The 24555-nt window shown below is 42.3% G+C and overlaps 1 protein-coding gene across 4 annotated transcripts in view; it reads right to left on the minus strand.

The window, feature by feature from the left end:
* The window catches only part of col4a4 (collagen, type IV, alpha 4), a 148572-nt gene that overhangs the window by 66681 nt on the left and 57336 nt on the right, over nt 1-24555 (minus strand). For 3 of the 4 annotated variants that reach the window (XM_052467075.1, XM_052467074.1, XM_035791406.2), the window contains 9 exons: nt 22918-22962; nt 14503-14565; nt 12772-12816; nt 12631-12684; nt 12271-12331; nt 11480-11488; nt 10210-10314; nt 9893-10048; nt 7272-7361 (listed from right to left, as the gene is read on the minus strand). In XM_052467075.1, the coding sequence (XP_052323035.1) occupies nt 7272-7361; nt 9893-10048; nt 10210-10314; nt 11480-11488; nt 12271-12331; nt 12631-12684; nt 12772-12816; nt 14503-14565; nt 22918-22962 (628 nt within the window). The remainder of the gene's footprint in view (nt 1-7271; nt 7362-9892; nt 10049-10209; nt 10315-11479; nt 11489-12270; nt 12332-12630; nt 12685-12771; nt 12817-14502; nt 14566-22917; nt 22963-24555) is intronic. The other variant, XM_052467076.1, reaches the window with a different exon arrangement.

Raw genomic sequence — 24555 nt, forward strand, 5'->3', positions numbered from 1 at the left:
TTGGAGGCCACGGAAGGAGTGCTGTATGGCATTGAAGCTCGTTTGGATAGCACAGTGTCCAATGACGGGCCGAAAGTATATAGAATGGTGTCGTCTGCGTAGAGGTGGATCAGGGAATCGTCCGCAGCAAGAGCAACATCATTGATATATACAGAGAAAAGAGTCGGCCCGAGAATTGAACCCTGTGGCACCCCATAGAGACTGCCAGAGGACCGGACAGCATGCCCTCTGATTTGACACACTGAACTCTGTCTGCAAAGTAATTGGTGAACCAGGCAAGGCAGTCATCCGAAAAACCGAGGCTGTTGAGTCTGCCGATAAGAATTTGGTGATTGACAGAGTCGAAAGCCTTGGCGAGGTCGATGAAGACGGCTGCACAGTACTGTCTTTTATCGATGGCGGTTATGATATCATTTAGTACCTTGAGTGTGGCTGAGGTGCACCCGTGACCGGCTCGGAAACCAGATTGCACAGCGGAGAAGGTACGGTGGGATTCGAGATGGTCAGTGACCTGTTTGTTGACTTGGCTTTCGAAGACCTTAGATAGGCAGGGCAGGATGGATATAGGTCTATAGCAGTTTGGGTCCAGGGTGTCTCCCCCTTTGAAGAGGGGGATGACTGCGGCAGCTTTCCAATCCTTGGGGATCTCAGACGATATGAAAGAGAGGTTGAACAGGCTGGTAATAGGGGTTGCGACAATGGCGGCAGATAGTTTCAGAAATAGCGGGTCCAGATTGTCAAGCCCAGCTGATTTGTACGGGTCCAGGTTTTGCAGCTCTTTCAGAACATCTGCTATCTGGATTTGGGTAAAGGAGAACCTGGAGAGGCTTGGGTGAGGAACTACGGGGGGCGGAGCTGTTGGCCGAGGTTGGAGTAGCCAGGCGGAAGGCATGGCCAGCCGTTGAGAAGTGCTTATTGAAGTTTTCGATAATCATGGATTTATCGGTGGAGACCGTGTTTCCTAGCCTCAGTGCAGTGGGCAGCTGGGAGGAGGTGCTCTTGTTCTCCATGGACTTCACAGTGTCCCAGAACTTTTGGAGTTGGAGCTACAGGATGCAAACTTCTGCCTGAAGAAGCTGGCCTTAGCTTTCCTGACTGACTGCGTGTATTGGTTCCTGACTTCCTGAACAGTTGCATATCACGGGGGCTATTCGATGCTATTGCAGTCCGCCACAGGATGTTTTTGTGCTGGTCGAGGGCAGTCAGGTCTGGAGTGAACCAAGGGCTGTATCTGTTCTTGGTTCTGCATTTTTTGAACGGAGCATGCTTATCTAAAATGGTGAGGAAGTTACTTTTAAAGAATGACCAGGCATCCTCAACTGACGGGATGAGGTCAATGTCCTTCCAGGATACACGGGCCAGGTCGATTAGAAAGGCCTGCTCACAGAAGTGTTTTAGGGAGCGTTTGACAGTGATGAGGGGTGGTCGTTTGACTGCGGCTCCGTGGCGGATACAGGCGATGAGGCAGTGATCGCTGAGATCCTGGTTGAAGACAGCGGAGGTATATTTGGAGGGCCAGTTGGTCAGGAAGACGTCTATGAGGGTGCCCTTGTTTACAGAGTTAGGGTTGTACCTGGTGGGTTCCTTGATGATTTGAGTGAGATTGAGGGCATCTAGCTTAGATTGTAGGACTGCCGGGGTGTTAAGCATATCCCAGTTTAGGTCACCTAACAGAACAAACTCTGAAGCTAGATGGGGGGCGATCAATTCACAAATGGTGTCCAGGGCGCAGCTGGGAGCTGACGGGGGTCGGTAGCAGGCGGCAACAGTGATAGACTTGTTTCTGGAGAGAGTAATTTTCAAAATTAGTAGTTCAAACTGTTTGGGTATGGACCTGGAAAGTATGACATTACTTTGCAGGCTATCTCTGCAGTAGACTGCGACTCCGCCCCTTTGGCAGTTCTATCTTGACGGAAGATGTTATAGTTGGGTATGGAAATCTCTGAATTTTTGGTGGCCTTCCTGAGCCAGGATTCAGACACGGCAAGGACATCAGGGTTAGCAGAGTGTGCTAAAGCAGTGAGTAAAACAAACTTAGGGAGGAGGCTTCTGATGTTGACATGCATAAAACCAAGACTTTTTCGATCACAGAAGTCAACAAATGAGGGTACCTGGGGGCATGCAGGGCCTGGGTTTACCTCCACATCACCCGCGGAACAGAGAAGGAGTAGTATGAGGGTGCGGCTAAAGGCTATCAAAACTGGTCGCCTAGAGCGTTGGGGGCAGAGGATAAGAGGAGCAGGTTTCTGGGCATGGTAGAATAAATGCATTGATGATGCCGTCCCCACAGTGACCGTACCTACATACCCCAACCAGAAGCCGTGGATTACAGGCAACATCCGCACTGAGCTAAAGGGTAGAGTTGCCGATTTCAAGGAGCGAGACTCTAACCAGGACCCTTATAAGAAATGTAAGTAAGACCTTTAAACTGGTCAACATTCACCAAGCCGCAGGGCCAGACATTTACAAGGATGTGTTCTCCAAGCAAGCGCTGACCAACTGGCAAGTGTCTTCACGGACATTTTCAACCTGTCCCTGACTGAGTCTGTAATATCAACATGTTTGAAGCAGACCACCATAGTGCCTGTGCCCAAGAACACTAAGGCCTTAGGGGCGGCAGGTAGCATAGTGTTTAGAGCATTGGGCCAGTAACCAAAAGGTTGCTAGATCGAATCGCTGACAAGGTAAAAATCTGTTATTCTGCCCCTGAACCAGGCAGTTAACCCACTGTTCCTAGGCTGTCATTGTAAATAAGAATTTGTTCTTTAGCCATGATGTGCTTTGAAAGGCTGGTCATGGCTCACATCAACACTATTATCCCAGAAACCCTAGACCCACTCCGATTTACATGCCACCCCAACAGATCCACAGATGATGCAATCCCTATTGCACTCCACACTGCCCTTTCCCACCTGGACAAAAGGAACACCAACATGAGAATGCTATTCATTGACTACAGCTCAGTGTTTAACACCATAGTGCCCTAAAAGCTCATCACTAAGCTAAGGACCCTGGGACTAAACACCACCCTCTGCAACTGGATCCTGGACTTCCTGATGACCGTCCCCAGGTGGTAAGGGTAGGTAACAACACATATGCCACGCTGATCCTTAACACGGGTGCCCCTCAGAGGTGCGTGCTCAGTCCCTTCCTTTACTCCATGTTCACCCATGACTGCATGGCCAGGCACGACTTCAACACCATCATTAAGTTTGCAGACGACACAACAGTGGTAGGCCTGATCACAGACAACGTTGAGACAGTTTATAGGGAGGAGGTTACAGAACTAGCCGTGTGGTGCCATGATAACAACCTCTCCCTCAACGTGATCAAGACAAAAAAGATGATTGTAGACTACAGGAAAAGGAGGACCGAGCACACGCCCATTCTCATTGACGGGGCTGTAGTGGAGCAGGTTGAGCGCTTCAAGTTCCTTGGTGTGCACATCACCAACTAACTATCATGGTCCAAACACACCAAGACAGTCATGAAGAGGGCACAGCAAAGCCTTTCCTACCCAGGAGACTGAAAAGACTTGGCATGGGTCCTCAGATCCTCAAAACGTTCTACAGCTGCACCAAAGAGAGCATCACTGCCTGGTATGGCAACTGCTCGGCCTCCGACCCCAAGGCTCTACATAGTGTAGTGTGTACGGCCCAGTACGTAACTGGGGCCAAGCTTCCTGCCCTCCAGGACCTCTATACCAGGCAGTGTCAGAGGAAGGCCCTAAAGATGGTCAAAAACTCCAGCCACCCAAGTTCTCTCTACTAACGCACAGCAAGCAGTACCGGAGCAACAAGTCTAGATCTTCTTAACAGCTTCTACCTTCTACCTTCTAGCCATAAGACTCATGAACAGCTAATCAAATGGCTACGCAGACTATTTGCATTGTCCCCCCCTCCTCTTTTGCACTGCTGCTACTCTCTGTTTAATGCATAGTCACTTTAACTCTACCTACATGTACATATTACCTCAATTACCTCGACTAACATTGTGAACCCGCAAATTGACTCTGTACCGGTACCCCCTGTATATAGCCTCCCTACTGTTATTCTACTGCTGCTCTTAATTATTTGTTATTTTTATTTATTTTTAAAATTTTTATTAAAACTGCATTGTTGGTTAACTTCTTGGTGACAGGGGGCAGTATTTTCACGTCCGGATGTAAAATGCATGCCCAAATTCAACTGCCTGCTACTCATCCCCAGAAGATAAGATATGCATATTATTAGTATTTGGAATTGGAAAGAAAACACTCTGAAGTTTATATATTAGTATTAGGATTTAGATATATATACGAGTATATTAGTTTTAGAAAACACTCTTAAGTTTCTAAAACGGTTTGAATCATGTCTGTGAGTATAACAGAACTTATTTAGCAGGTGAAACCCCGAGGACAAGCCATTCAGACATTTTTTTTTGAGGTCACTCTCTTTTCAATGGATTTTCATTGGGAATCCAGATTTCTAAGGGACCTTCTTGCAATTCCTATTGCTTCCACTGGATGTCAACAGTCTTTAGAAATTGATTGAGGTGTCACGACTCCTTCCGAGGGTGGCTCCCCTTCCTGTTCAGGGGGCGCTCGGCGGTCGTCGTCACCGGCCTACTAGCTGCCACGGATCCTTTTTCCCCTTTCTGTTTATTTGTTTCACCTGTTTGTGTTTTAGGCTGATTAGTTGGGCTTTATTTACCAGTAGACCCGACTGCTCTTTGTGCGGGATTGTTTTGTGTAACTTGTGTGCACGTCTGTGGGTTACATGTTTCCTATTTCGTGGGTTTCATTTCAGTCCCCGTGTTTGGGGCATTTGTTTTGTTGTGCGCCCTGTGTTTTCGTGGGGGTGGTTTATGTTCGCCGTTTTGTGCATTAAATATAGCACTACCCTGAACTCTCTGCTTCCTGCGCCTGACTTCTCACCCACTATACCCAGTACGTTACATGAGGTTATTCCTTTGTGTAATGAAGAAGTACGGCCATCTTGAACGAGGGTCACTTGAAGTGTACTGTTAGATAGAGGAGCATGACCAGAAAGCATGCCTCAGTTTGTTTTCTTCCTGTATTGAACACAGATCATCCCGTCTTCAATTTTATTGATTACTTACGTTAAAAAATACCTAAAGTTCTATTACAAAAGTAGTTTGAAATGTTTTGGCAAAGTTTACAGGTAACGTTTGAGATATTTTGCAGTCACGTTGAGCAAGTTGGAACCGGTGTTTTTCTGGATCAAACGTGCCAAATAAATGTATTTTTTGGATATATATCGACGGAATTAATCGAACAAAAGGACCATTTGTGATGTTTATGGGACATATTGGAGTGCCAACAAAAGAAGCTCATCAAAGGTAAGGCATGAATTATATTTATATTCTGCGTTTTGTGTCGCGCCTGCAGGGTTGAAATATGGTTTCTCTCTTTGTTGACGGAGGTGCTATCCTCAGATAATAGCATCGTTTGCTTTCGCCAAAAAGCCTTTTTGAAATCTGACATGTTGGCTGGATTCACAACAAGTGTAGCTTTAATTTGCTATCTTACATGTGTGATTTAATGAAAGTTAGATTTTTATAGTAATTTATTTTAATTTGGCGCACTGCATTTTCCCTGGCTTTTGACCAGGTGGTACGCTAGCGTCCCACATATCCCAGAGAGGTTAAGGGCTTGTAAGTAAGCATTCCACTGTAGGGTCTACTACATCTGTTGTATTCGGCGCATGTGACAAATATAATTTGATTAGATTTTTTTATTTATTTGCTGTGCGAAGTTGATGGATATTGGCAGGAACTGGAACACGCTGTCTACACGTCAATCCAGAGCATCCCAAACATGCTCAATGGGTGACGTGTCTGGTGAGTATGCAGGCCATGGAAGAACAGCAAAATGTTCAGATTCCAGGAATTGCGTACAGATCCTTGCAACATGGGGCTGTGCATTATCATGCTGAAACATGAGGTGATGGCGGCGGATGAATGGCACGACAATGGGCCTCGGGATCTCATGCCCAGACAGGTGATATTCTGCCCAAACTCTCTATGCCATGGGTTCTCCAACCCTGTTGCAGCTACCCAGTGCTTCATTTGGCAAACCAAGTGAAATCTGTTTGGGAACATCGATAGTAACATGTTTTCGGCAAACAAAACATATTTCACTAAAACGTTGACAGCTCCTCTGCACACTCGAGAAATGAATAAAGGAAAGAGAGGAGGAAATGGAAACACATGGTGGTGAGACATTCTGTATAGCTGAAGGTAATGTGTCACCCAATGAATTATAAAAATATAAAACATTCTCTATTACAAGGCTATTCAAAATCAAATACAAATTCACTATAAGTGTAGGCAAACTGTAAGCCATCCGCACTTTTCAACGAACCAACAGCATTGCCTAGGGCAGCATTTCCCAAACTCGGTCCTCGGGACCCCAAGGGGTGCATTCCGATGATCAAAGCTTGATGATTAGTTGATTATTTAAATCGGCTGTGTATTGCTATGGCAAAAAAAAAATTGTGCATCCCTTGGGGCCCAGAGGACCGAGTTTGGGAAACCCTTGCCTAGGGCTATACGCTGTCTCCCAGACTCGTGTATAGACATTTTGGAGCATAGCATAAGGTAACCAGTCCATCCAGTATGCATAATAATACAGTCCACACTCGAAGGCGATAACTCATATGTATTTAATTTTGGATTATGAAACCAAGACATCGTAAATCAGTTTTGTTATTCTGCCATTCGCAGTATGTATTGGCGATGTATTGTATAACGGCACAATCAGAAATTTTATTCCAGGTTTTTTGGGACTTGGGCTCATAAGCCTATGCACATGCATATGCTCTAATATGCTTATGGGTGTTTTGAATTAATCATCACCTTAGAAAGTGCTGTCCATTTCATTGTGTTAGGCTTTGAAAACAACATCCACAGCAACCGTCTTTTACACTCAGTTTCAACCTGCTGTTGAATTTCTTTCTTCAAATTGATCCTCACAAGTGAGTTTTAAAAGCAAAACACTGTTTTGATGTAAGTGTTTGACGTAATTTGTTATTGTATTTACATTGATGTCAGTGGTTAGAGGGACAATAGAGCACTGAGTACCAGACCATTAGGACCTGATGGTAGTTAGCACGTTGGGTACTACCAAAGCATGTCCAGAGTGCATGTGGAATTTTACCGCGGTCATGACTCATGACTGCCGGTGTGGCGGTAATACAGTCACTGCAACAGCCCTAGACACATGTTCTAATAATTCCACATGAATAAATCCATGTTACATAACAACTCACCTTTGCTACCAGGGAACCCTGCAGATCCAGGAGGACCTTGATCTCCATCTGCTCCAGGCTCTCCTGGTGAACCAGGGGTGCAGTACGTACCTGCAGCACAACCATGATTACACACCTTAATCGAATATCCCAAAGGCTGAGTGAAGACGTACACAAATATTTTGAGAGATCAATTCAATAGAATCCACAGTGCACTATTCATACAGTATGTTTTTATCCTATGGTCAAATTAAATCATTGTTTTGGGTACTGTAAAAATGACTGCTACTACAATGCAGACTCCCCTCAAAGGAATTCCAGGATCTAATAAAGTGCATGTCTAAATGATGGTGTTTATCTTGAGAATATCTTGAGAATTAATTCAAACCAGTGAAGCAGGAGTGCTCACCTCCACAACCTATGTGGCGCCCACCCAACACACATCACAAGACACACGATGATGTCATACGAGGAGCACACACAGAATGATGACATCATCCAGGGTGGGACACAATGATGACATCATTGCAGGAGACACAAAGGCATGCAGATCAGACATAGGCTTAGCAAAACAAACACAAGTGGAATATTAGCTGACAAGATGATGAAAAATGGAAGCAAACTACACTCATAGAATTAGTGGTGACTCGAGGAATCCTGGTGATCCTCAAGGAACCCCTGGAGTTCCTCAAGGAACCATTGGTATATTTGCACCTTTGGTTAGTTGAGGGGTTCTTGGAGGAACCTTTAATGTTTCGATGTAGCAAAGGGTTCCTAGAATAACCATGGACTACAGGCATGGCTTAGTAGGGGCATGGCTTTCAAATGTCACTTTTAATGTCATTCCTGTTCATCTGTTCTGTTGTATTGGTTGAACAGTGACAGGTTTGTATCTTCAATACATACTGAGGTGTAGGAGTTCCTCAAGAGCATATGCAAATCCTATAGTTGGAATAGTTACCACTTTATTACTCATCAGTAATGTTAATAATGTGAATATTATATTAGAATTTGTAATATGCCTAAATATTCAAGGAACATTTTAATTTGCAGTGTACAAACTTAACATGATTGAACAGGAATAGAGACCCACAGTGGAGGTGTCATAATACTCATAAAACCTAGCGGTCAAACAGGGAAATGGTTTTAACCATTTTTCCACCATGCATTTTTTCTATGGGGGATATTAGAAAAACTTAAAATAAGGGCTGTGTTTGTGTATGCTTACCCTGACGTGACATTTTGATAACCATGTAAATCTTTCCGGGACAAGGTGACTTTTATCAATATATTCGGCATAATTTACTCTCAGATTCAAAAATGCTAATTAGCATCAAAGTAGACAAAGTAAGACTACAAATCCCTGCAAGCTCCTGCACAACATCTCTAGCTGGCACCTTTGCTAACAGGTACATTTAAGGAATGTAGCCAATTTATTCATTACTATATTTAGCGAGCAATAGATAGTTAATCCAGAGATTCTTACCTTTGCCTCTATTTGGCAGTGTCACGTTCTGTCCATCGTTCGTATGTGTTTTCCTTGTTTTAGTGTTGGTCAGGACGTGAGCTGGGTGGGCATTCTATGTTGTGTGTCTGGTTTGTCTATTTCTATGTTTGGCCTGATATGGTTCTCAATCAGAGGCAGGTGTTAGTCATTGTCTCTGATTGGGAACCATATTTAGGTAGCCTGTTTTGTGTTGGGTTTTGTGGGTGATTGTTCCTGTCTCTGTGTTTGCACCAGATAGGACTGTTTAGGTTTTCACTTTTCTTGTTTTGTATAGTCTGTTCATGTATAGTCGTCTTTATTAAAAACATGAATAACCACCACGCTGCATTTTGGTCCGCCTCTCTTTCACCAGAAGAAAACCGTTACAGGCAGTCTCGTCTAGATCATCATGGCATTTGTAGTTCTTTCTGATAGTCACATTAACAACTAATTAGCATTTCATTGGTTGGGGTCAAATACAGGCGAATATATTGATAAAAGTCACCTTGTCTGAGAGAGATTTACATGGTTATCAAAACGTCATGTTAGGGTAAGCCTACACAAAACACTGACCTTATTTTAAGTGTTTCTAAAATCCCCTATGGGAAAAATTTATGGTAGAAAAACGATTGGAACCATTTCCCTGTTTGACCGCTAGGTTTTATGGGTATTATGACTCATACTGTGGTACTCTATGTCATTTACTCAATGGGGTGGCCAAAAATAACTACCTGAAAGCCATGCCTTCAATAAGCAATGCCTCCAATCTTCCGATAGGTTGCCACGTCTACAATATATTTTTTTAAAGGTTCAAAATCGAACCCCTCCCATTACAAAAAGGTTCCTGTTTCAACCATTACAGACGGGTTTCTCGAAGACCCTTTCCACCCCCACAGGCTCCTTTACTTCTAAGAGTGTACACACAACAACATTGCAATACAAGCTGTAAATAACTTAATAACATTATCTACAGTACCAACACGAGTTCCACATTCACAAGCCAGAACTGAGTCTACAGTAGGTGTTGAGTGTTTAAATCCACATTCAGATGCTATGACAATGAATGCATCGAATATCAAAAGATTAGTAGAAGACAGGCTATGTTCTATGAGAGAAGTGCAGGAGATGGGGACAAAATGCACTTGAGGTTACAAACCTGGGGGGCCGCGCTCTCCTTTCAGACCACTGAGGCCTGCTGTGCCCGGTTTACCAGGCTCTCCGGGTGTAGGCCCGTTCTGGTAGTGCATCCCTGGCTCTCCTTTAACCCCCTTGGTGCCAGTCATCCCTATTGGGCCAGGCTCACCATTGGTACCTGAGGAGAGGCAGCATGGCATGGTAAGGTAGAGTTACAGTACAAAGACCTTATTAGACACACACGCACATGTATATAAACAAGCACGCTCACACTGGGGCTGAACTGTATTTTGTGATGGGGGGTATTAGTACTGGCCAGGGGACTTTTGGGTCACTGACCAGGTATTGATACCCCAGGCAGTCCTTGGCGGCCGTGCATCCCCATCTCCCCAACATCTCCAGGTGGTCCTGGTCTTCCAGGCAGCCCCGACTCCCCTGGCATCCCTGAAACAACAGGTTACCATGGGAGTCACAATTACTGCATTAAATGGGTTATAGTTGTAACTCTTCACTAGCTATATAGGTTTCCAACCAATTGGCAATAGACAGCAAATATTCTCAAATCTGCATAAAGAATATGCACATTTTCCAACCAGCTGTGTGTTTCCACCAAACTGACGTGTTGCAGATAAAATCAGTGCGTGATCTACTTTTTTCCTTACGTTTTCATGTACCAAATAAAAAATGTAAGTTCAATGTGTTTTTATCGCACTTTCAACTCTACTGATAAATAGCAAATGTGCCTATTCTGGTCTTGCACATGCCCTCTAGCCAACAGCTCACAGATACAGCGCAGGTAACTTCCTCTGAGTTTATGTGCATGGGTTATTTTTGGTTGATTGTTCTAGATCCTTAAGTGAGGAGTGTCAGCATGTATATAAAGACACTAGACCTCCATAGTCCATTATTTAAAGATTATAATGCTGAATCACATGTCTTGGAGGCATATCTCACTTTGATACAACCAGTGGAAGAAATGTCTAGAAACATTTTCTCAAATGTTTTCTTCAAGTTTCATTATGGATGAGCCATACTACTAAATGTAAATAGTAATCAAACCATGGAGTTCTAGTGTGGTTCTAGATATAACCTGCTATTGGTTCTACCTGGAATCCAGTGTAGAAAGTTATTCATGAGAGGGTTCTGCAAAGCACCAGACATGGTTCCCTTACAGGGACAAATCAAATAACCCTTTTTTAATGTATGGGTTCTAAGTAGCACCAAAAAGGGTTCCTACTTAGAACACTGGTGCTACCTAAACCCCTCTCATGATGGTTCTACATAGAACCATTATAAACAGGTTCTCCAAGGCCTCAAAAAGAGTTACCCTACAGGAACAATGAGAATTCAATTTTAAAAAACAGTTTTTGGTACTAACTGGAACCTTTTTTCTAAGTGCATGAAAAACATGATCAGTTGATTTGATATCTGGGATAGTGTGAATGGATGTTACAACCTGCACAGGTATTTGATTTATTTCTAAGAACGACACATCCATAAAGACTAACTAACGAGAGTGACATATCTTATCACAGTTGTTTTATGAAAATCAGTTTTATCAAGGTGTTTTAGTGATACAGTGAATTTTATTAATAGACAATGTGCTCACCTCTACAAGCTGTACGGCGGTCATGTAACACACACCCCGACCCACAAGACACACGATGATGATGTCATGCCAGGGGGAAAAACAATGATGACATCATGCCAGGACACACACACACAATATGCCCACAAAGTCCCATTCTCCTTTATCGTTTAGTCAATCAGTCTTTCCCTTTCAGTTTCCTTACGAGTGAGTCTCAGTAGAGATCCGGGGAGTGTTACAGAAATCATGTCTTTCATCAGCTTCTACCCGGAAATGTAATTTGACTAGATTGCCTATTTATTTTGGAGGGTTTAAAACATTGTACTACATTTAAACAGTACAAAGCCCCGAGGATAACACATGAAAGCACTATACAAAACTTATTTCCAATGTAGTCAATGAGCTAAATAAAATGCCATTATCATGTTTGTCACCATTCTTGGAGTGGAACTGAACCGATGGAGAGAGGGAGCAACTAAATGGAAGAGGAGAATGGTAAACGGGCTATTGACCATGCCAGCATGCAGTGCATTTTTTTTTTAACATAACGTAGGTTCTTAGAGAACCATGGAGTTAAGTATGCTATGTGGTTTTTATTTTTTGCCTTGGAAAATCCAGGTTTGTGTGAGAACATTTGTTTTTAGATCACTCATATCACTATGTTAGGTCCCATGCTTGAGAAAACTCGGAGTCTAATGTAAAGCTAAGACACAGTAACATCCATGGGTTAGTGAGAGTATTAATCTACTACGATGTCACTAAAGGGTCAATGGTGTCCAGAGGACTGTATATGTTGAAAACAAAGCACTTACCTGTATAATTAACCTGCCTGAACTCTGTCAGTCCTTTGGGACCAAGATCTCCTTGGAACCCCTTGGAGACATTTACAAAGATATCACATTAACGTCACGTCACATAAGATACTAAATAACACCACATTAATGAAAATCAAATGGGTGATCTCAGTAAGATTGGATGGGGAATAGTTAAGAGTTAAGCGTTGCTTTCTGAAATATATTTTCAAGTATTTTCTGACTTTATTGAACAGATAAAGAGAGAGATTGACAGTGGGGAAAGGTAGAGAGAGGTTGTGTCAAAGGGCAGTAGGCCAGATTCAAACCTATGCCGACACCGTACAGAGAGCGCTGTTTTCTACAGTGAGACCGGCTAACCTTGGGTCCCTCCGTTCCTATCAGACCAGGTAGGCCAGGGCTCCCGAGGATCCCCTGAACATATGAGAAATCATGGTAATTAGAGCACAATCAACACACACACACAGTTGTATTTAATATGGTGACGAAACTGCTGCATACCTTTACACCAGGTGGCCCAGGGAAGCCAGGATATCCAGGAAGACCCTAATAACACAATAACATACTATTGTTATCCACTATACGTGCAGTGCTGTAAAGTAACTCAGTAAAAATACTTTGAAGTACTACTTAACTCGTTTTTTGGGGGGTATCTGCACTTTACTACTAATATTTTTGACAACTTTTACTCCACTACATTCCTAATGAAAATATATACTGTTTACCTCCATACATTTTCCCTGACACCCAAAAGGACTGGAAAATGGACAGGAAAATGACATTTAATGATACTTAAGTATATTCTAGCATTTAATATTGCTTTTGACACTTACGTAAATTTAAAACTAGACTTTTATTAAAGTAGTACTTTACTGGGTGACTTTCACTTTCTATTAACATGTCTTTACTTTTACTCAAGTATGACGATTGGATACTTTTTCCACCACTGCCTATGTGTTACAGTAAAGAGATGAGTAGCTTGAGTAAGGCGGTCTTTTTGAGTGTAGGCCTGTGATGTTGTGTATGCACCACAAGATGGTGATCCCCTGCAGGCATTTTGTTTCAAAACATGTGGCCCTGAAATGCAAAGAAGTAGGAGCAGGGCAGGAAAGCTCTGCACAAAGTAAAAGCTTCTTAGAAGTGAGAGGAAACCCATAAGAGTGACCACGTCCGATAGGGAAAGTACAGGTTAGGCATTAGGGTCCTTTTCCAATACACTCTCAGCTTAAAACATCATCATACAGTAGTTTGAATGGAAAACTAAAGATTCCTTGGGTGAAATATATATTCCAAATCTAATGTAATATGAAACTAATGAATGATCTATGGGGGGGTGGGGGGGGGTAAGTTGAGCCATAGCGGTAAGTTGAGCCACCAAAACATTCAAAACACCTGCTCTTTCCGTGACTGACCAGGTGAATGCTATGATCCTTTATTGATGTCACTTCTTAAATCCACTTCAATCAGTGTATATGAAGGGGAGGAGACAGGTTAAAGAAGGATTTTTACGTCTTGATACAATTGAGACATGGATTGTGTATGTGTGCCATTCAGAGACTGAATGGACAAGACAACATATTTAAGTGCCTTTCACGATCAACAGTTTCCTGTGTGTATCAAGAATGGTCCACCGCCCTCAAGGACATCCAGCCAACTTGACACACTGGAGTCAACATGGGCCATCATTCCTGTGGAACGCTTTTGACACCTTTTAGAGTCCATGCCCTGACAAATTGAGGCTGTTCTGAGGACAAAAGGGGGGTTCAACTAAATATTAGGAAGGTGTTCCGAATGTTTGGTTTACACCGCGTATTTCCCTTGACGGAGTGATGCTGAATGTAAAAATTGGCTCAACTTACCCCATTCTTCACTATTACTCTGCAATATTGACTATGACTTGAGGTTTTTCCTGACAATGTTCCGTGTGGCTCAGTTGGTAGAGCATGGTGCGTGCAATGCCAAGGTTGTGGGTTTGATTCCCATGGGGTGCCAGTATGAAAATGTATGCACTCACTACTGTAAGATGCTTTGGATAGAAGCTTCTGCTAAATTACCAAAATGTAACCTGATCAGGAAAAACTCCAGACCTTGGGTAAAGGTTGTCTAGGCTCAAGAGTTTTTCCAAGTCAGGTCACAAGGTGAGAAAAAACTCTTATCCCTAACCATAACATCCCTCAGGAGCATACTCAAAGAGGAGAATCAAGTCATTAGCATCTCAATAGCATCTCTTACCCTGACTCCAGGAAATCCGATGATTCCCTTTTCTCCTTTTATCCCTGTCAACGAGTCGAATCCCTGAAAAATCAATCACTCACAGATTACTAACACACAACTAGACATTATGGTACAGGGTAAGGCAACCTATTTGTGTTTAACACTACATGAGATTCACCTAGTCCAATGGTATGATCAACAGACATCATATACTACTCAATGATCACAATCTACAATTAACATAATTTGTACTGAATGAAGAAATGAATGTATTGAATGAAGAAATGAATGAAGAAACACGAGAGCTGTGTGTATGAGGGTATGGCTACACTCTTAGAAAAAAAGGTGCTAATTAGAACCATATAGCTGAGGTGGCACCACAAACCTTTTTTTTTTACTCTGCTTTCACCCCTGGTATCATATAAACACACATATGACATGGAAGAATGCGTAGAATTGCGGGACATTTTATTTAAAACTGCACATTTTATTTACATAAGTATTCAGACCCTTTGCTATGAGACTTCAAATTGAGCTCAGGTGCATCCTGTTTCCATTGATCATCCTTGAGTTGTTTGTCCAACTTGATTGGAGTCCACCTATGGTAAATTCAATTGATTGGACATGATTTGGAAAGTCACACACCTGTCAATATAAGGTCCCACAGTTGACAGTGCATATCAGAGCAAAAATCAAGCCATGAGATTGAAGAAATTGTCCGTAGAGCTAGGAAACAGAATTGTGTTGAAGAACAGATCTGGGGAAGGGTACCAAAACATTTCTGCAGCATTGAAGCTCCCCAAGAACACAATGGCCTCCATCATTCTTAAATGGAAGAAGTTTCGAAACTGAGCAATTGGCCAAACTGAGCAATCGGGGGAGAAGGGACTTGGTTAGAGAGGTGACCAAAAAGCCGATGGTCACTGTGACAGAGCTCCAGAGTTCCTCTGTGGAGATGGGAGAACATTCCAGAAGGACAACCATATCTGCAGCACTCCACCAATCAGGCCTTTATGGTAGAGTAGCCAGACGGAAGCCACTCCTCAGTAAAAGGCACATAACAGCCCGCTTGGAGTTTGTCAATAGGCACCTAAAGGACTCTCAGACAATGATTCTCTGGTCTGATGAAAGCAAGATTGGACTCTTTGCCCTGAATGCCAAGTGTCATATCTGGACAAAACATGGCACCATCCCTACGGTGAAGCATGGTGATTGCTGTATCATGCTGCAGGGATGTTTTTCAGCGGCAGGGACAGGAGACTAGTCAGGATCGAGGGAAAGATGAATGGAGCAAAGTACAGCGAGATCCTTGATGAAAACCGTCTACAGAGCACTCAGGACCTCAGACTGGGGCAAAGGTTCACCTTCCAACAGGACAACAACCCTGAGGGCTTGTAGGCCTGATGTAAGGCAGGTCCTCACCAGACATCAAAGTCGCCTATGGGCACAAACCCACCATCGTTGGACCAGACAGGATTGGCCAAAAGTAATCTTCCCTGACGAGTCGTGGTTTTGTCTCACCAGGGGTGATGGTCGGATTCGCGTTTATCGTCGAAGGAATGAGCGTCACACCGAGGCCTGTACTCTGGAGTGGGATCGATTTGGAGGTGGAGGGTCCATCATAGTCTTGGGGGGTGTCACAGCCTCATCGGAATGAGCTTGTTGTCATTGCAGGCAATCTCAACGCTACAAGTTACAGGGAAGACATCCTCCTCCCTCATGTGGCACCCTTCCTGCAGGCTCATCTTGACATGACTCTCAAGCATGACAATGCCACCAGCCATAGTGCTCGTTCTGTGCGTGATTTCCTGCAAGGCAGGAATGTCAGTGTTCTACCATGGCCATCGAAGAGCACGGATCTCAATCCCATTGAGCACGCCTGGGATCTGTTGGATCGGAGAGTGAGGGCTAGGGCCATTCACCCCAGAAATGTCCGGGAACTTGCAGGTGCCTTGGTGGACGAGTGGGGTAACATTTCACTGCAAGAACTGGCAAATCTGAAAAGTCCATGAGGAGGAGATGCACATGAGATACTTCATGCAGTTGGCGGCTACACCACATACTGACTGTTACTTTTGATTTTGAACCCTTCTTTGTTCAGGGACACATTATTCTATTTCTGTTAGTCACATGTCTGTGGAACTTGTTCAGTTCATGTCTCAGTTGTTGAATCTTATGTTCATACAAATATTTACACATGTTTTCATTTTGCTGAAAATAAACGCAGTTGACAGTGAGAGGACTTTTGGTAACCAAAAAAGGGTTAAACAAATCAAAATATATTTTACATTTGAGATTCTTCAAAGTAGCCACCCTTTGTTTTGATGACAGCTTTACACACTTGGTATTCTCTCAACCAGCTTAACCTGGAATACTTTTCCAACAGTTTTGAAGGAGTTTCCACATATGCTGAGCACTTGTTGGCTATTTGTCCTTAACTCTGCGGTCCAACATCCCAAACCAACTCCAATGGGTTGAGGTCAGGTGATTGTGGATACCAGGTCATCTGGTTGGCTGCTTTGAGATTCTTCCTTTGCCTTGATGACAGCTTTGCACACTCTAGGCATTCTCTCAAGCAGCTTCATGAGGTTGCATTTCAATTAACAGGTGTGCCAATCAGAGTTACAAGCCTCAGAAATTGCAGCCCAAATTAATGCTTCACAGAGTTAAAGTAACAGACACATCTCAACATCAACTTTTCAGAGGAGACTGAGTGAATAAGGCCTTCATGGTCGAAATGCTGCAAAGAAAACACCCCAAAAGGACACCAATAAGAAAATGTGTGGTTCCCACCGTGAAGCAAGGAGGAGGAGGTGTGATGGTATGGGGGAGCTTTGCTGGTGACACTGTCTGTAATTTATTTAGAATTCAAGGCACACTCAACCAGCACGGCTACCAAAGCATTCTGCAGTGATACACCATCCCATTCGGTTTGCGCTTCGTGGGACTATAATTTGTTCTACAACAGGAAAATGACCCAAAACACCTCCAGGCTGTGTATTTGACCAAGAAGGAGAGTGATGGAGTGCTGCATCAGTTGACCTCGCCTCCACATTCACCCGACCTCAAACCAATTGAGAATTTTTTAAATGTTAGGATTTGTGAAAAACTGAGTTTAAATGTATTTGGCTAAGGTGTATGTAAACTTCTGACTTTATATACAGTTGAAGTCGGAAGTTTACATACACCTTAGCCAAATACATTTAAACTCAGTTTTTCACAATCACTGACATTTAATCCGAGTAAAAATTCCCTGTCTTAGGTCAGTTAGGACCACCACTATTTTAAGAATGTGAAATGTCAGAATAATAGTAGAGAGAATTATTTATTTCAAATTTGATTTCTTTTATCACATTCTCAGTGGGACAGAAGTTTACATACAATCAATTGGTATTTGGTAGCCCTGTTGTTTAACTTGGGTCAAATGTTTCGGGTAGCCTTCCACAAGCTTCCCACAATAGATTGAGTGAATTGTGGCCCATTCCTCCTGACAGAGCTGGTGTAACTGATTCAGGTTTGTAGGCCTCCTTGCTCGCGCACGCTTTTTCAGTTCTGCCCACAAGATTTCTATAGGATTGAAGTTAGGGCTTTGTGATGGCCACTTCAATACCTTGACTTTGTTTTCCTTAAGCCATGCTTAAGTATGCTTGGGGTTATTGTTCATTTGGAAGACCCATTTGCGACCAAGATTTCACTTCCTGACTGATGTCTTGAGATGTTGCTTCAATATATCCACATAATGTTAGTCCCTCATGATGCCATCTATTTTGTGAAGTGCAGCTGTCCCTCTTGCAGCAAAGCACTCCCACAACATGATGCTGCCACCACCGTGCTTCACGGTTGGGATGGTGTTCTTCAGCTTGCAAGCCTCCCCCTTTTTCCTCCGAACATAATGAGGGTCATTATGGCCAAACATTTCTCCAAAGTACAGTCTTTGTCCCCATGTGCAGTTGCAAACCGTAGAGTGGATGTTTTATGGCGGTTTTGGAGCAGTGGACTCTTCCTTGCTGAGCTGACTTTCAGGTTATATCAATATATGACTCATTTTACTGTGGATACCGATACTTTTGAACCTGTTTCCTCCAGCATTTTCACAAGGTCCTTTACCATTGTTCTGGGATTGATTTGCACTTTTCGCATCAAAGGGCATTCATCTCTATGAGACAGAATGCGTCTTCTTCCTGAGCCGTATGACGGCTGCCTGTGTTTCTACTTGCGTACTATTGTTTGTACAGATGAACGTGGTACCTTCAGGCGTTTGTAAATTGCTCCCAAGGATGAACCAGACTTGTGGAGGTCTACAAGGTAGGCCTTGAAATACATCCACAGGTACACCTCCAACTGACTCAAATTATGTCAATTAGCCTATCAGAAGCTTCTAAAGCCATGACATAATTTTCTGGAATTTTCCAAGCTGTTTAAAGGCACAGTCAACTTAGTGTATGTAAACTTCTGACCCACTGAAATTGTGATACAGTGAATTATAAGTGAAATAATCTGCCTGTAAACAATTTTTGGAAAAATTACTTGTGTCACGCACAAAGTAGATGTCCTAACCGACTTGCCAAAACTATAGTTTGTTAAACAAGAAATGTATGGAGTGGTTGAAAAACGAGTTCTAATGACCCCAACCTAAGTGTATGTAAATGTCTGACTTCAACTGTATATATCTATAGAATTATTATTATAAAAAGAAAATCCAAGAAAATGAACCATGTGTGTTCTCTTGTTTTGTACTGTTCTGTAGTTTTCAACCCAATGATGATGTCTGACAAACAAAGAACTTTGCGTACTGCAGGCCCAGGCATGTAATCAAAGCTGGCGAGATATTCAATGACATCATCAAGAGATATGTTGGACCCTATCTCAGAGAGCTGTTTTTGGGACCACATCGTATCTATTGTCCTGCTAATAGACCTTGTGAAAAAGGGTTTGAAAACATGTTTTTAAAAGGCCTCCATGGCCAACAGAGAAGTCCCTAACTTGTTCCCCCTTCCATTTACTCCCACTGTAATTTGTTATGGTTTGTATTGCAAATGAGGGCATAAACTGGGTCAAGACGCCAGCAGGGTAAGTAGACCTTTATGTAGTAAAATAAAGGTTAAATAAAAATAAATAAATAAAATACCTACAACACTTTTAACAGCACATTACTCAACACTAGTGAGACTCATGTCGCCTGTGGTAGGCCTAAAGAATATTTTTTTAAATGTTTTTCATCTCTACATGTAGGTCTCCTGATTTAAACCCGATAGAACTTGTTGCAACTAAAATGTATTTGAAATAAACATCTGCATGTTTGCTTGGCATGGATTGTGACATCTCCACCAATGCCACCTGAATCTCCGCCAATGACGTGACTTTCCATCAATAATTACACTTTGAGGATTGGAGGATTCTAAATTAATATCTAAGGGGAATTTTTCGTGAGGGCAAATCTGGTCTGTGAGAATATCTAAGGGGCTTTTATATCATTATAATGCAGGGTTAATAATAATAGTCATCACTTTGTAATTAAGGATGCATTATTAAAAGAAAATGACATCCGCAAGGGACGGTGGTATATATTTTTTATTTATCACAATTTTCTTTAACCAATTTTGGTCTTTAATGCAGGGCCGAGAGACAACTTCCTTCTTTTTCTATGGCTTGTTTATTTAGTTTCAAATAACCGAAAGTGAGCGATTGTAATCTGAATAAAGGGAAAAAGGTCATTCTTGAATATTGTGTGAGACATTCTTACTAATTTGCAAATAAAGCCAGTTTATTATTTAGAATGATTTATTTTTGTTTTTAGAGGGAGAGAAACCAAAAGCTCACAGTGCCTATTTTTCAAAATGTGTCAGTGAAATTCCCCTATGGTATTTACCCAAGTTCTTTCTTAACTCCAGGAACACAGCTTTTTGTTGTTGTGCCAGAGGAGAGACTCTCAGACTGAAAACACCTACATTAATTGCCATAGTTTAGACTTCTGATAGATCAGTGTTCTAACTCACCCTTGTGAGAGTGTGGTGCAATGACAGAATGCCACCATCTACCACAAACGGTTGCTGCATAAGCTCGTAACTTTTAAAGGAAGAACCACTCTATGTTCACTATTGAATGTTTACTTTTCGTAATTCACAAAAATAAATAAGCTCAGTGAGTAGATTCAGTGGGTACAGATGTCAATTCAACATCTATTCCACGTTGGTTCAATGTAATTTCATTGCAGCGACGTGGACACAACGTTGATTCAACCAGTGTGTGCCCAGTGGGGATTGATGGGCGCTTCTTTTTACTCAGGACAGCTCGCGTGTGCTGTGTGAAAGTAGCTATCAACTTCTGTACTGCTTGAGTGCTCAAGAAACTTACTCGTGGGAGCATAGTATGAATGAACGGCCAATCATATTGCTCAAATACAAAGACCACAGCTTTTCTGCGTATAGTCTTTAATGGTTTCAGTTGTAGACAGAGAAGGTCAAAGTTGAACTGGATCGCAAAAATGTGCTGCGACGTTACTGACTCAGTCGGTGCTGCTGCTTTGATAGTGGAGTGACGGGTCCACACCAGATTGAAAAGTACTGGGGGAAATGCTGTCTCGCCACACGTTTTACGGCAGCTCTGCCATATACATGGCTCTTCGGTTTGTCTCCATAGGGGAACCCTTTATGGTGCTAGGTAGAACCCTTTGCAGAGGGTTCTACCTATAACCCTCTATGTACTTAGGGTTATTCATAGAACTACCTAGAACCCTCTATGAAGAACCCTCTTTGAACCGTCCATGAACAGTTCTAGTAAGAACCTTTTAATCTTTGAAGGTTTCCTTCCAGAACCCTTTATAATTAAACTCTTTATGACAAAACATTACATATATCATAAGGCCTTTCTTTGACGGCCTAGTTATACCATAACACAGTGGTTTTTCCTAGTCACCATTCTTCTACACCTGCATTGCTTGCTGTTTTGGGTTTTAGGCTGGGTTTCTGTACAGCACTTTGTGACATCAGCTGATGTAAGAAGGGCTTTATAAATACATTTGATTGATTGGTTTTAGAAAACACCTGGTTTACAGGTCATATCAGGCCTTCAAGTCACATTATGCTGGCACGCAAAGTGGAACCATGCAAACTGGAACAACTATCTAAGTAGCCACTTACAGATTCTCTAACAACTAGAAACATGTATGTTATTTATCTCTGTGTAGCATCAGATCAATCAGTCAATGTACATGCTAAAAACATAGATATTGAAACAAACAATACAAAATATATTCTTCCTATAGAGCATTCTGGGAAATATGATCATGATGAGCATGGTTTTGAGTGTTTCACTCTACAGAGAGTCAAAATGACACAATCACACTCACCTCTGGTTCACCAGCACAGGGGGTTCTTTTTACACCACTGAGTGTTAATTTAGCTTTTTGTTACACTGAAATATTACACTGAAATATCTACACTGGTAACACTGGACGATTTGCTGGGTACAAATATTCTCATATACTGTAGGTACAGTTGAAACATTGTCTCACCTATCTTTTTAAACTCTAGAGCAGGGGTTCCCAAACTTTTCCACTCATGCCCCCCTTCCAGCACAGGGGAACATTCCATGCCTCCCGTCTATTTCTATGGGCACAAGCACTGTTCATGACAGAAACTGTTCACACCCCTCTTGTTGGTGGAGATAAAATGTTGCAGGTTTAAAGCTAGTTATTTTCTTGCAATTCCATACATTTTGCCATGTCTAATGTGTATTCATGCAATATTTGAGTGACTTAAACACTAAATCAAAATCTATGGGCAAAATAACATTAGCTGAAATGATCTAGTTGATCTGGACATTTCTGACATGTTATTAACAGCTCTCTAAGATATGCAATGACTGACATTACAAGAGAGAAAACTGATGATGCACTACCCAATTTCGAAATGGCACCTTGTGCATTCTACCATTATAACTTTCAAGAGTAAATTGAAAGCCGGACTGAGTTCCTTTAAATTGTATTTTTGCATCATCAGTTTGGGAAGCACTGCTCTAGAGAGTTAACGTTTAAACACTGAGGTAATCACTAATGCTCAAGGCACTTTTTAAAATAAAGATTAAAAAAGCTTTCCAAAGAATCATTCCTGCCTTCCAAAGAATCATCAAAGAACCTTTTCTTCCGAAAACGGTTCTTAGGATGAAAAAAGTTATAGGCAGAACCCTTTGTCTTACAAAGAACCCCCGTCATCCAAAAAGAGTTCTTCAGATGAAAATGGTTCTTGGTCAAACCATCCCTCTGCAGAGAACCCTTTTGGAACCCATTTTTCTAAGAGTGTAGACTACTAAGACTTTAGTGGAAAGAAGAGCAGCCTCAGTGAATCCACAGACACACCTACACTCATAAGCACATACGTACGAATGCACACAGTAATGATGATAAACAACATTCAGCTGGCTCTGTGTACTCACATCACTTCCCCTGGGTCCACACTCTCCCTTCACACCACTCCTCCCCTGCAATAAAACACAGGCAATCAATAAGAATCAGGAAAGAATATATAGAATAGATACTTTGATGTATATTTTTTAGAACAGAAATTGGTATTCTGGCTTTCCCAAAAACCCATACAAACATTGAGAGGCACTGGGTCAGCCACGGTGTAGTCCCCCTGGATGGAGCTAATAATGGGGGGTTAAGTTCCTTTGTCAAGTGCACAAAGGCAGGAGATGGTACCTGGGATCAGAGACCAACAGCCTTCCAACTGCCATTTGAGTTCCAAATAAAATAAAATCACATTTTATTGGTCACATACACATGGTTAGCAGATGTTAATGCGAGTGTAGTGAAATGCTTGTGCTTCTAATTCCGACCATGCAGTAATAACTATCAAGTAATCTAACAATTTCACAACAACTACCTTATACACACAAGTGTAAAGGAATGAATAAGAATATGTACATATTAATATATGGATGAGCGATGGCCGAACGGCATAGGCAAGATGCAATAGATAGTAGGAGGGGAAAAAGAGGTGTTCTCTTGTTCATCAGCTCAGTGTTCAGGCTCTTTGTTCGGCCTGCAAATGATGCCAAAGTACTCTAATCAACTGGGCTAACTGTCAAGTTGAATCATCGCTATTATTAAGAGTCCTATCAAATAAAGTAAAAATGTATTACACAGTTTAGCAGATGGTATGGCGGGTGCAGAGAAATGCATATGTTCCTATCAATCAATGCAGTAAATGTCCAACAAGCACACAATAATGAAACATTATTAAATGTTAAAAATGTTGTACAGCAGTAGATATGTAAATAGTAAGTAATCATTATTAAAGTGACCGGTGTTCAATGACTATGTACGTAAGGCAACCGTCCCTGAGTAGCTGGCTAGTGACAGTGACTAAGGGACATAGTTGGTTGCCTGTGATTATTATTATTTGACCATGCTGGTCATTTATGAACATTTGAACATCTTGGCCATGTTCTGTTACAATCTCCACCCGGCACAGCCAGAAGAGGACTGGCCACCAGGCTCATGTCTGAGCCGTTGAATTGCGACTCAACTTTGTCTCTATACTGACGCTTAGCTTGTTTGATTGCCTTGCGCAGGGAATAGCTACACTGCTTGTATTCAGTCATGTTTCTGGTCGCCTTGCCCTGATATAAAGCAGTGTAGCTAAAGCAGCATTAATACATGGTTTCTGGTTGGTGAAGGTTTTAATTGCCGCCGTGGGTACAATGGCGACAATTGTGGGTGGGTACAACGAATCAGCATAAACATTAATGTTGTTGTTCAACGCAATCCGGAACATATCCCAGTCCACGTGATCGAAGCAATCTTGAAGCGTGGAATCGGATTGGTCGGACCAGCGTTGAACAGACCTGAGCATGGGCGTTCCCTGTTTTAGTTTCAGTCTATAGGCTGGGATCAACAAAATGGAGTCGTGGTCAGATTTGCCGAAAGGAGGGCGAGGGAGGGCTTTGTATGCGTCACGGAAGTTAGAGTAACAATGATCCAGAATTTTTCTAGCCCGAGTCGAGCATTCAATATGCTGATAATATTTAGGGAGCCTTGTTTTCAGATTAGCCTTGTTAAAATCCCCACCT

The sequence above is a fragment of the Oncorhynchus keta genome, chromosome 18, assembly GCF_023373465.1.
Source record: "Oncorhynchus keta strain PuntledgeMale-10-30-2019 chromosome 18, Oket_V2, whole genome shotgun sequence".
Lineage (NCBI taxonomy): Eukaryota > Metazoa > Chordata > Actinopteri > Salmoniformes > Salmonidae > Oncorhynchus > Oncorhynchus keta.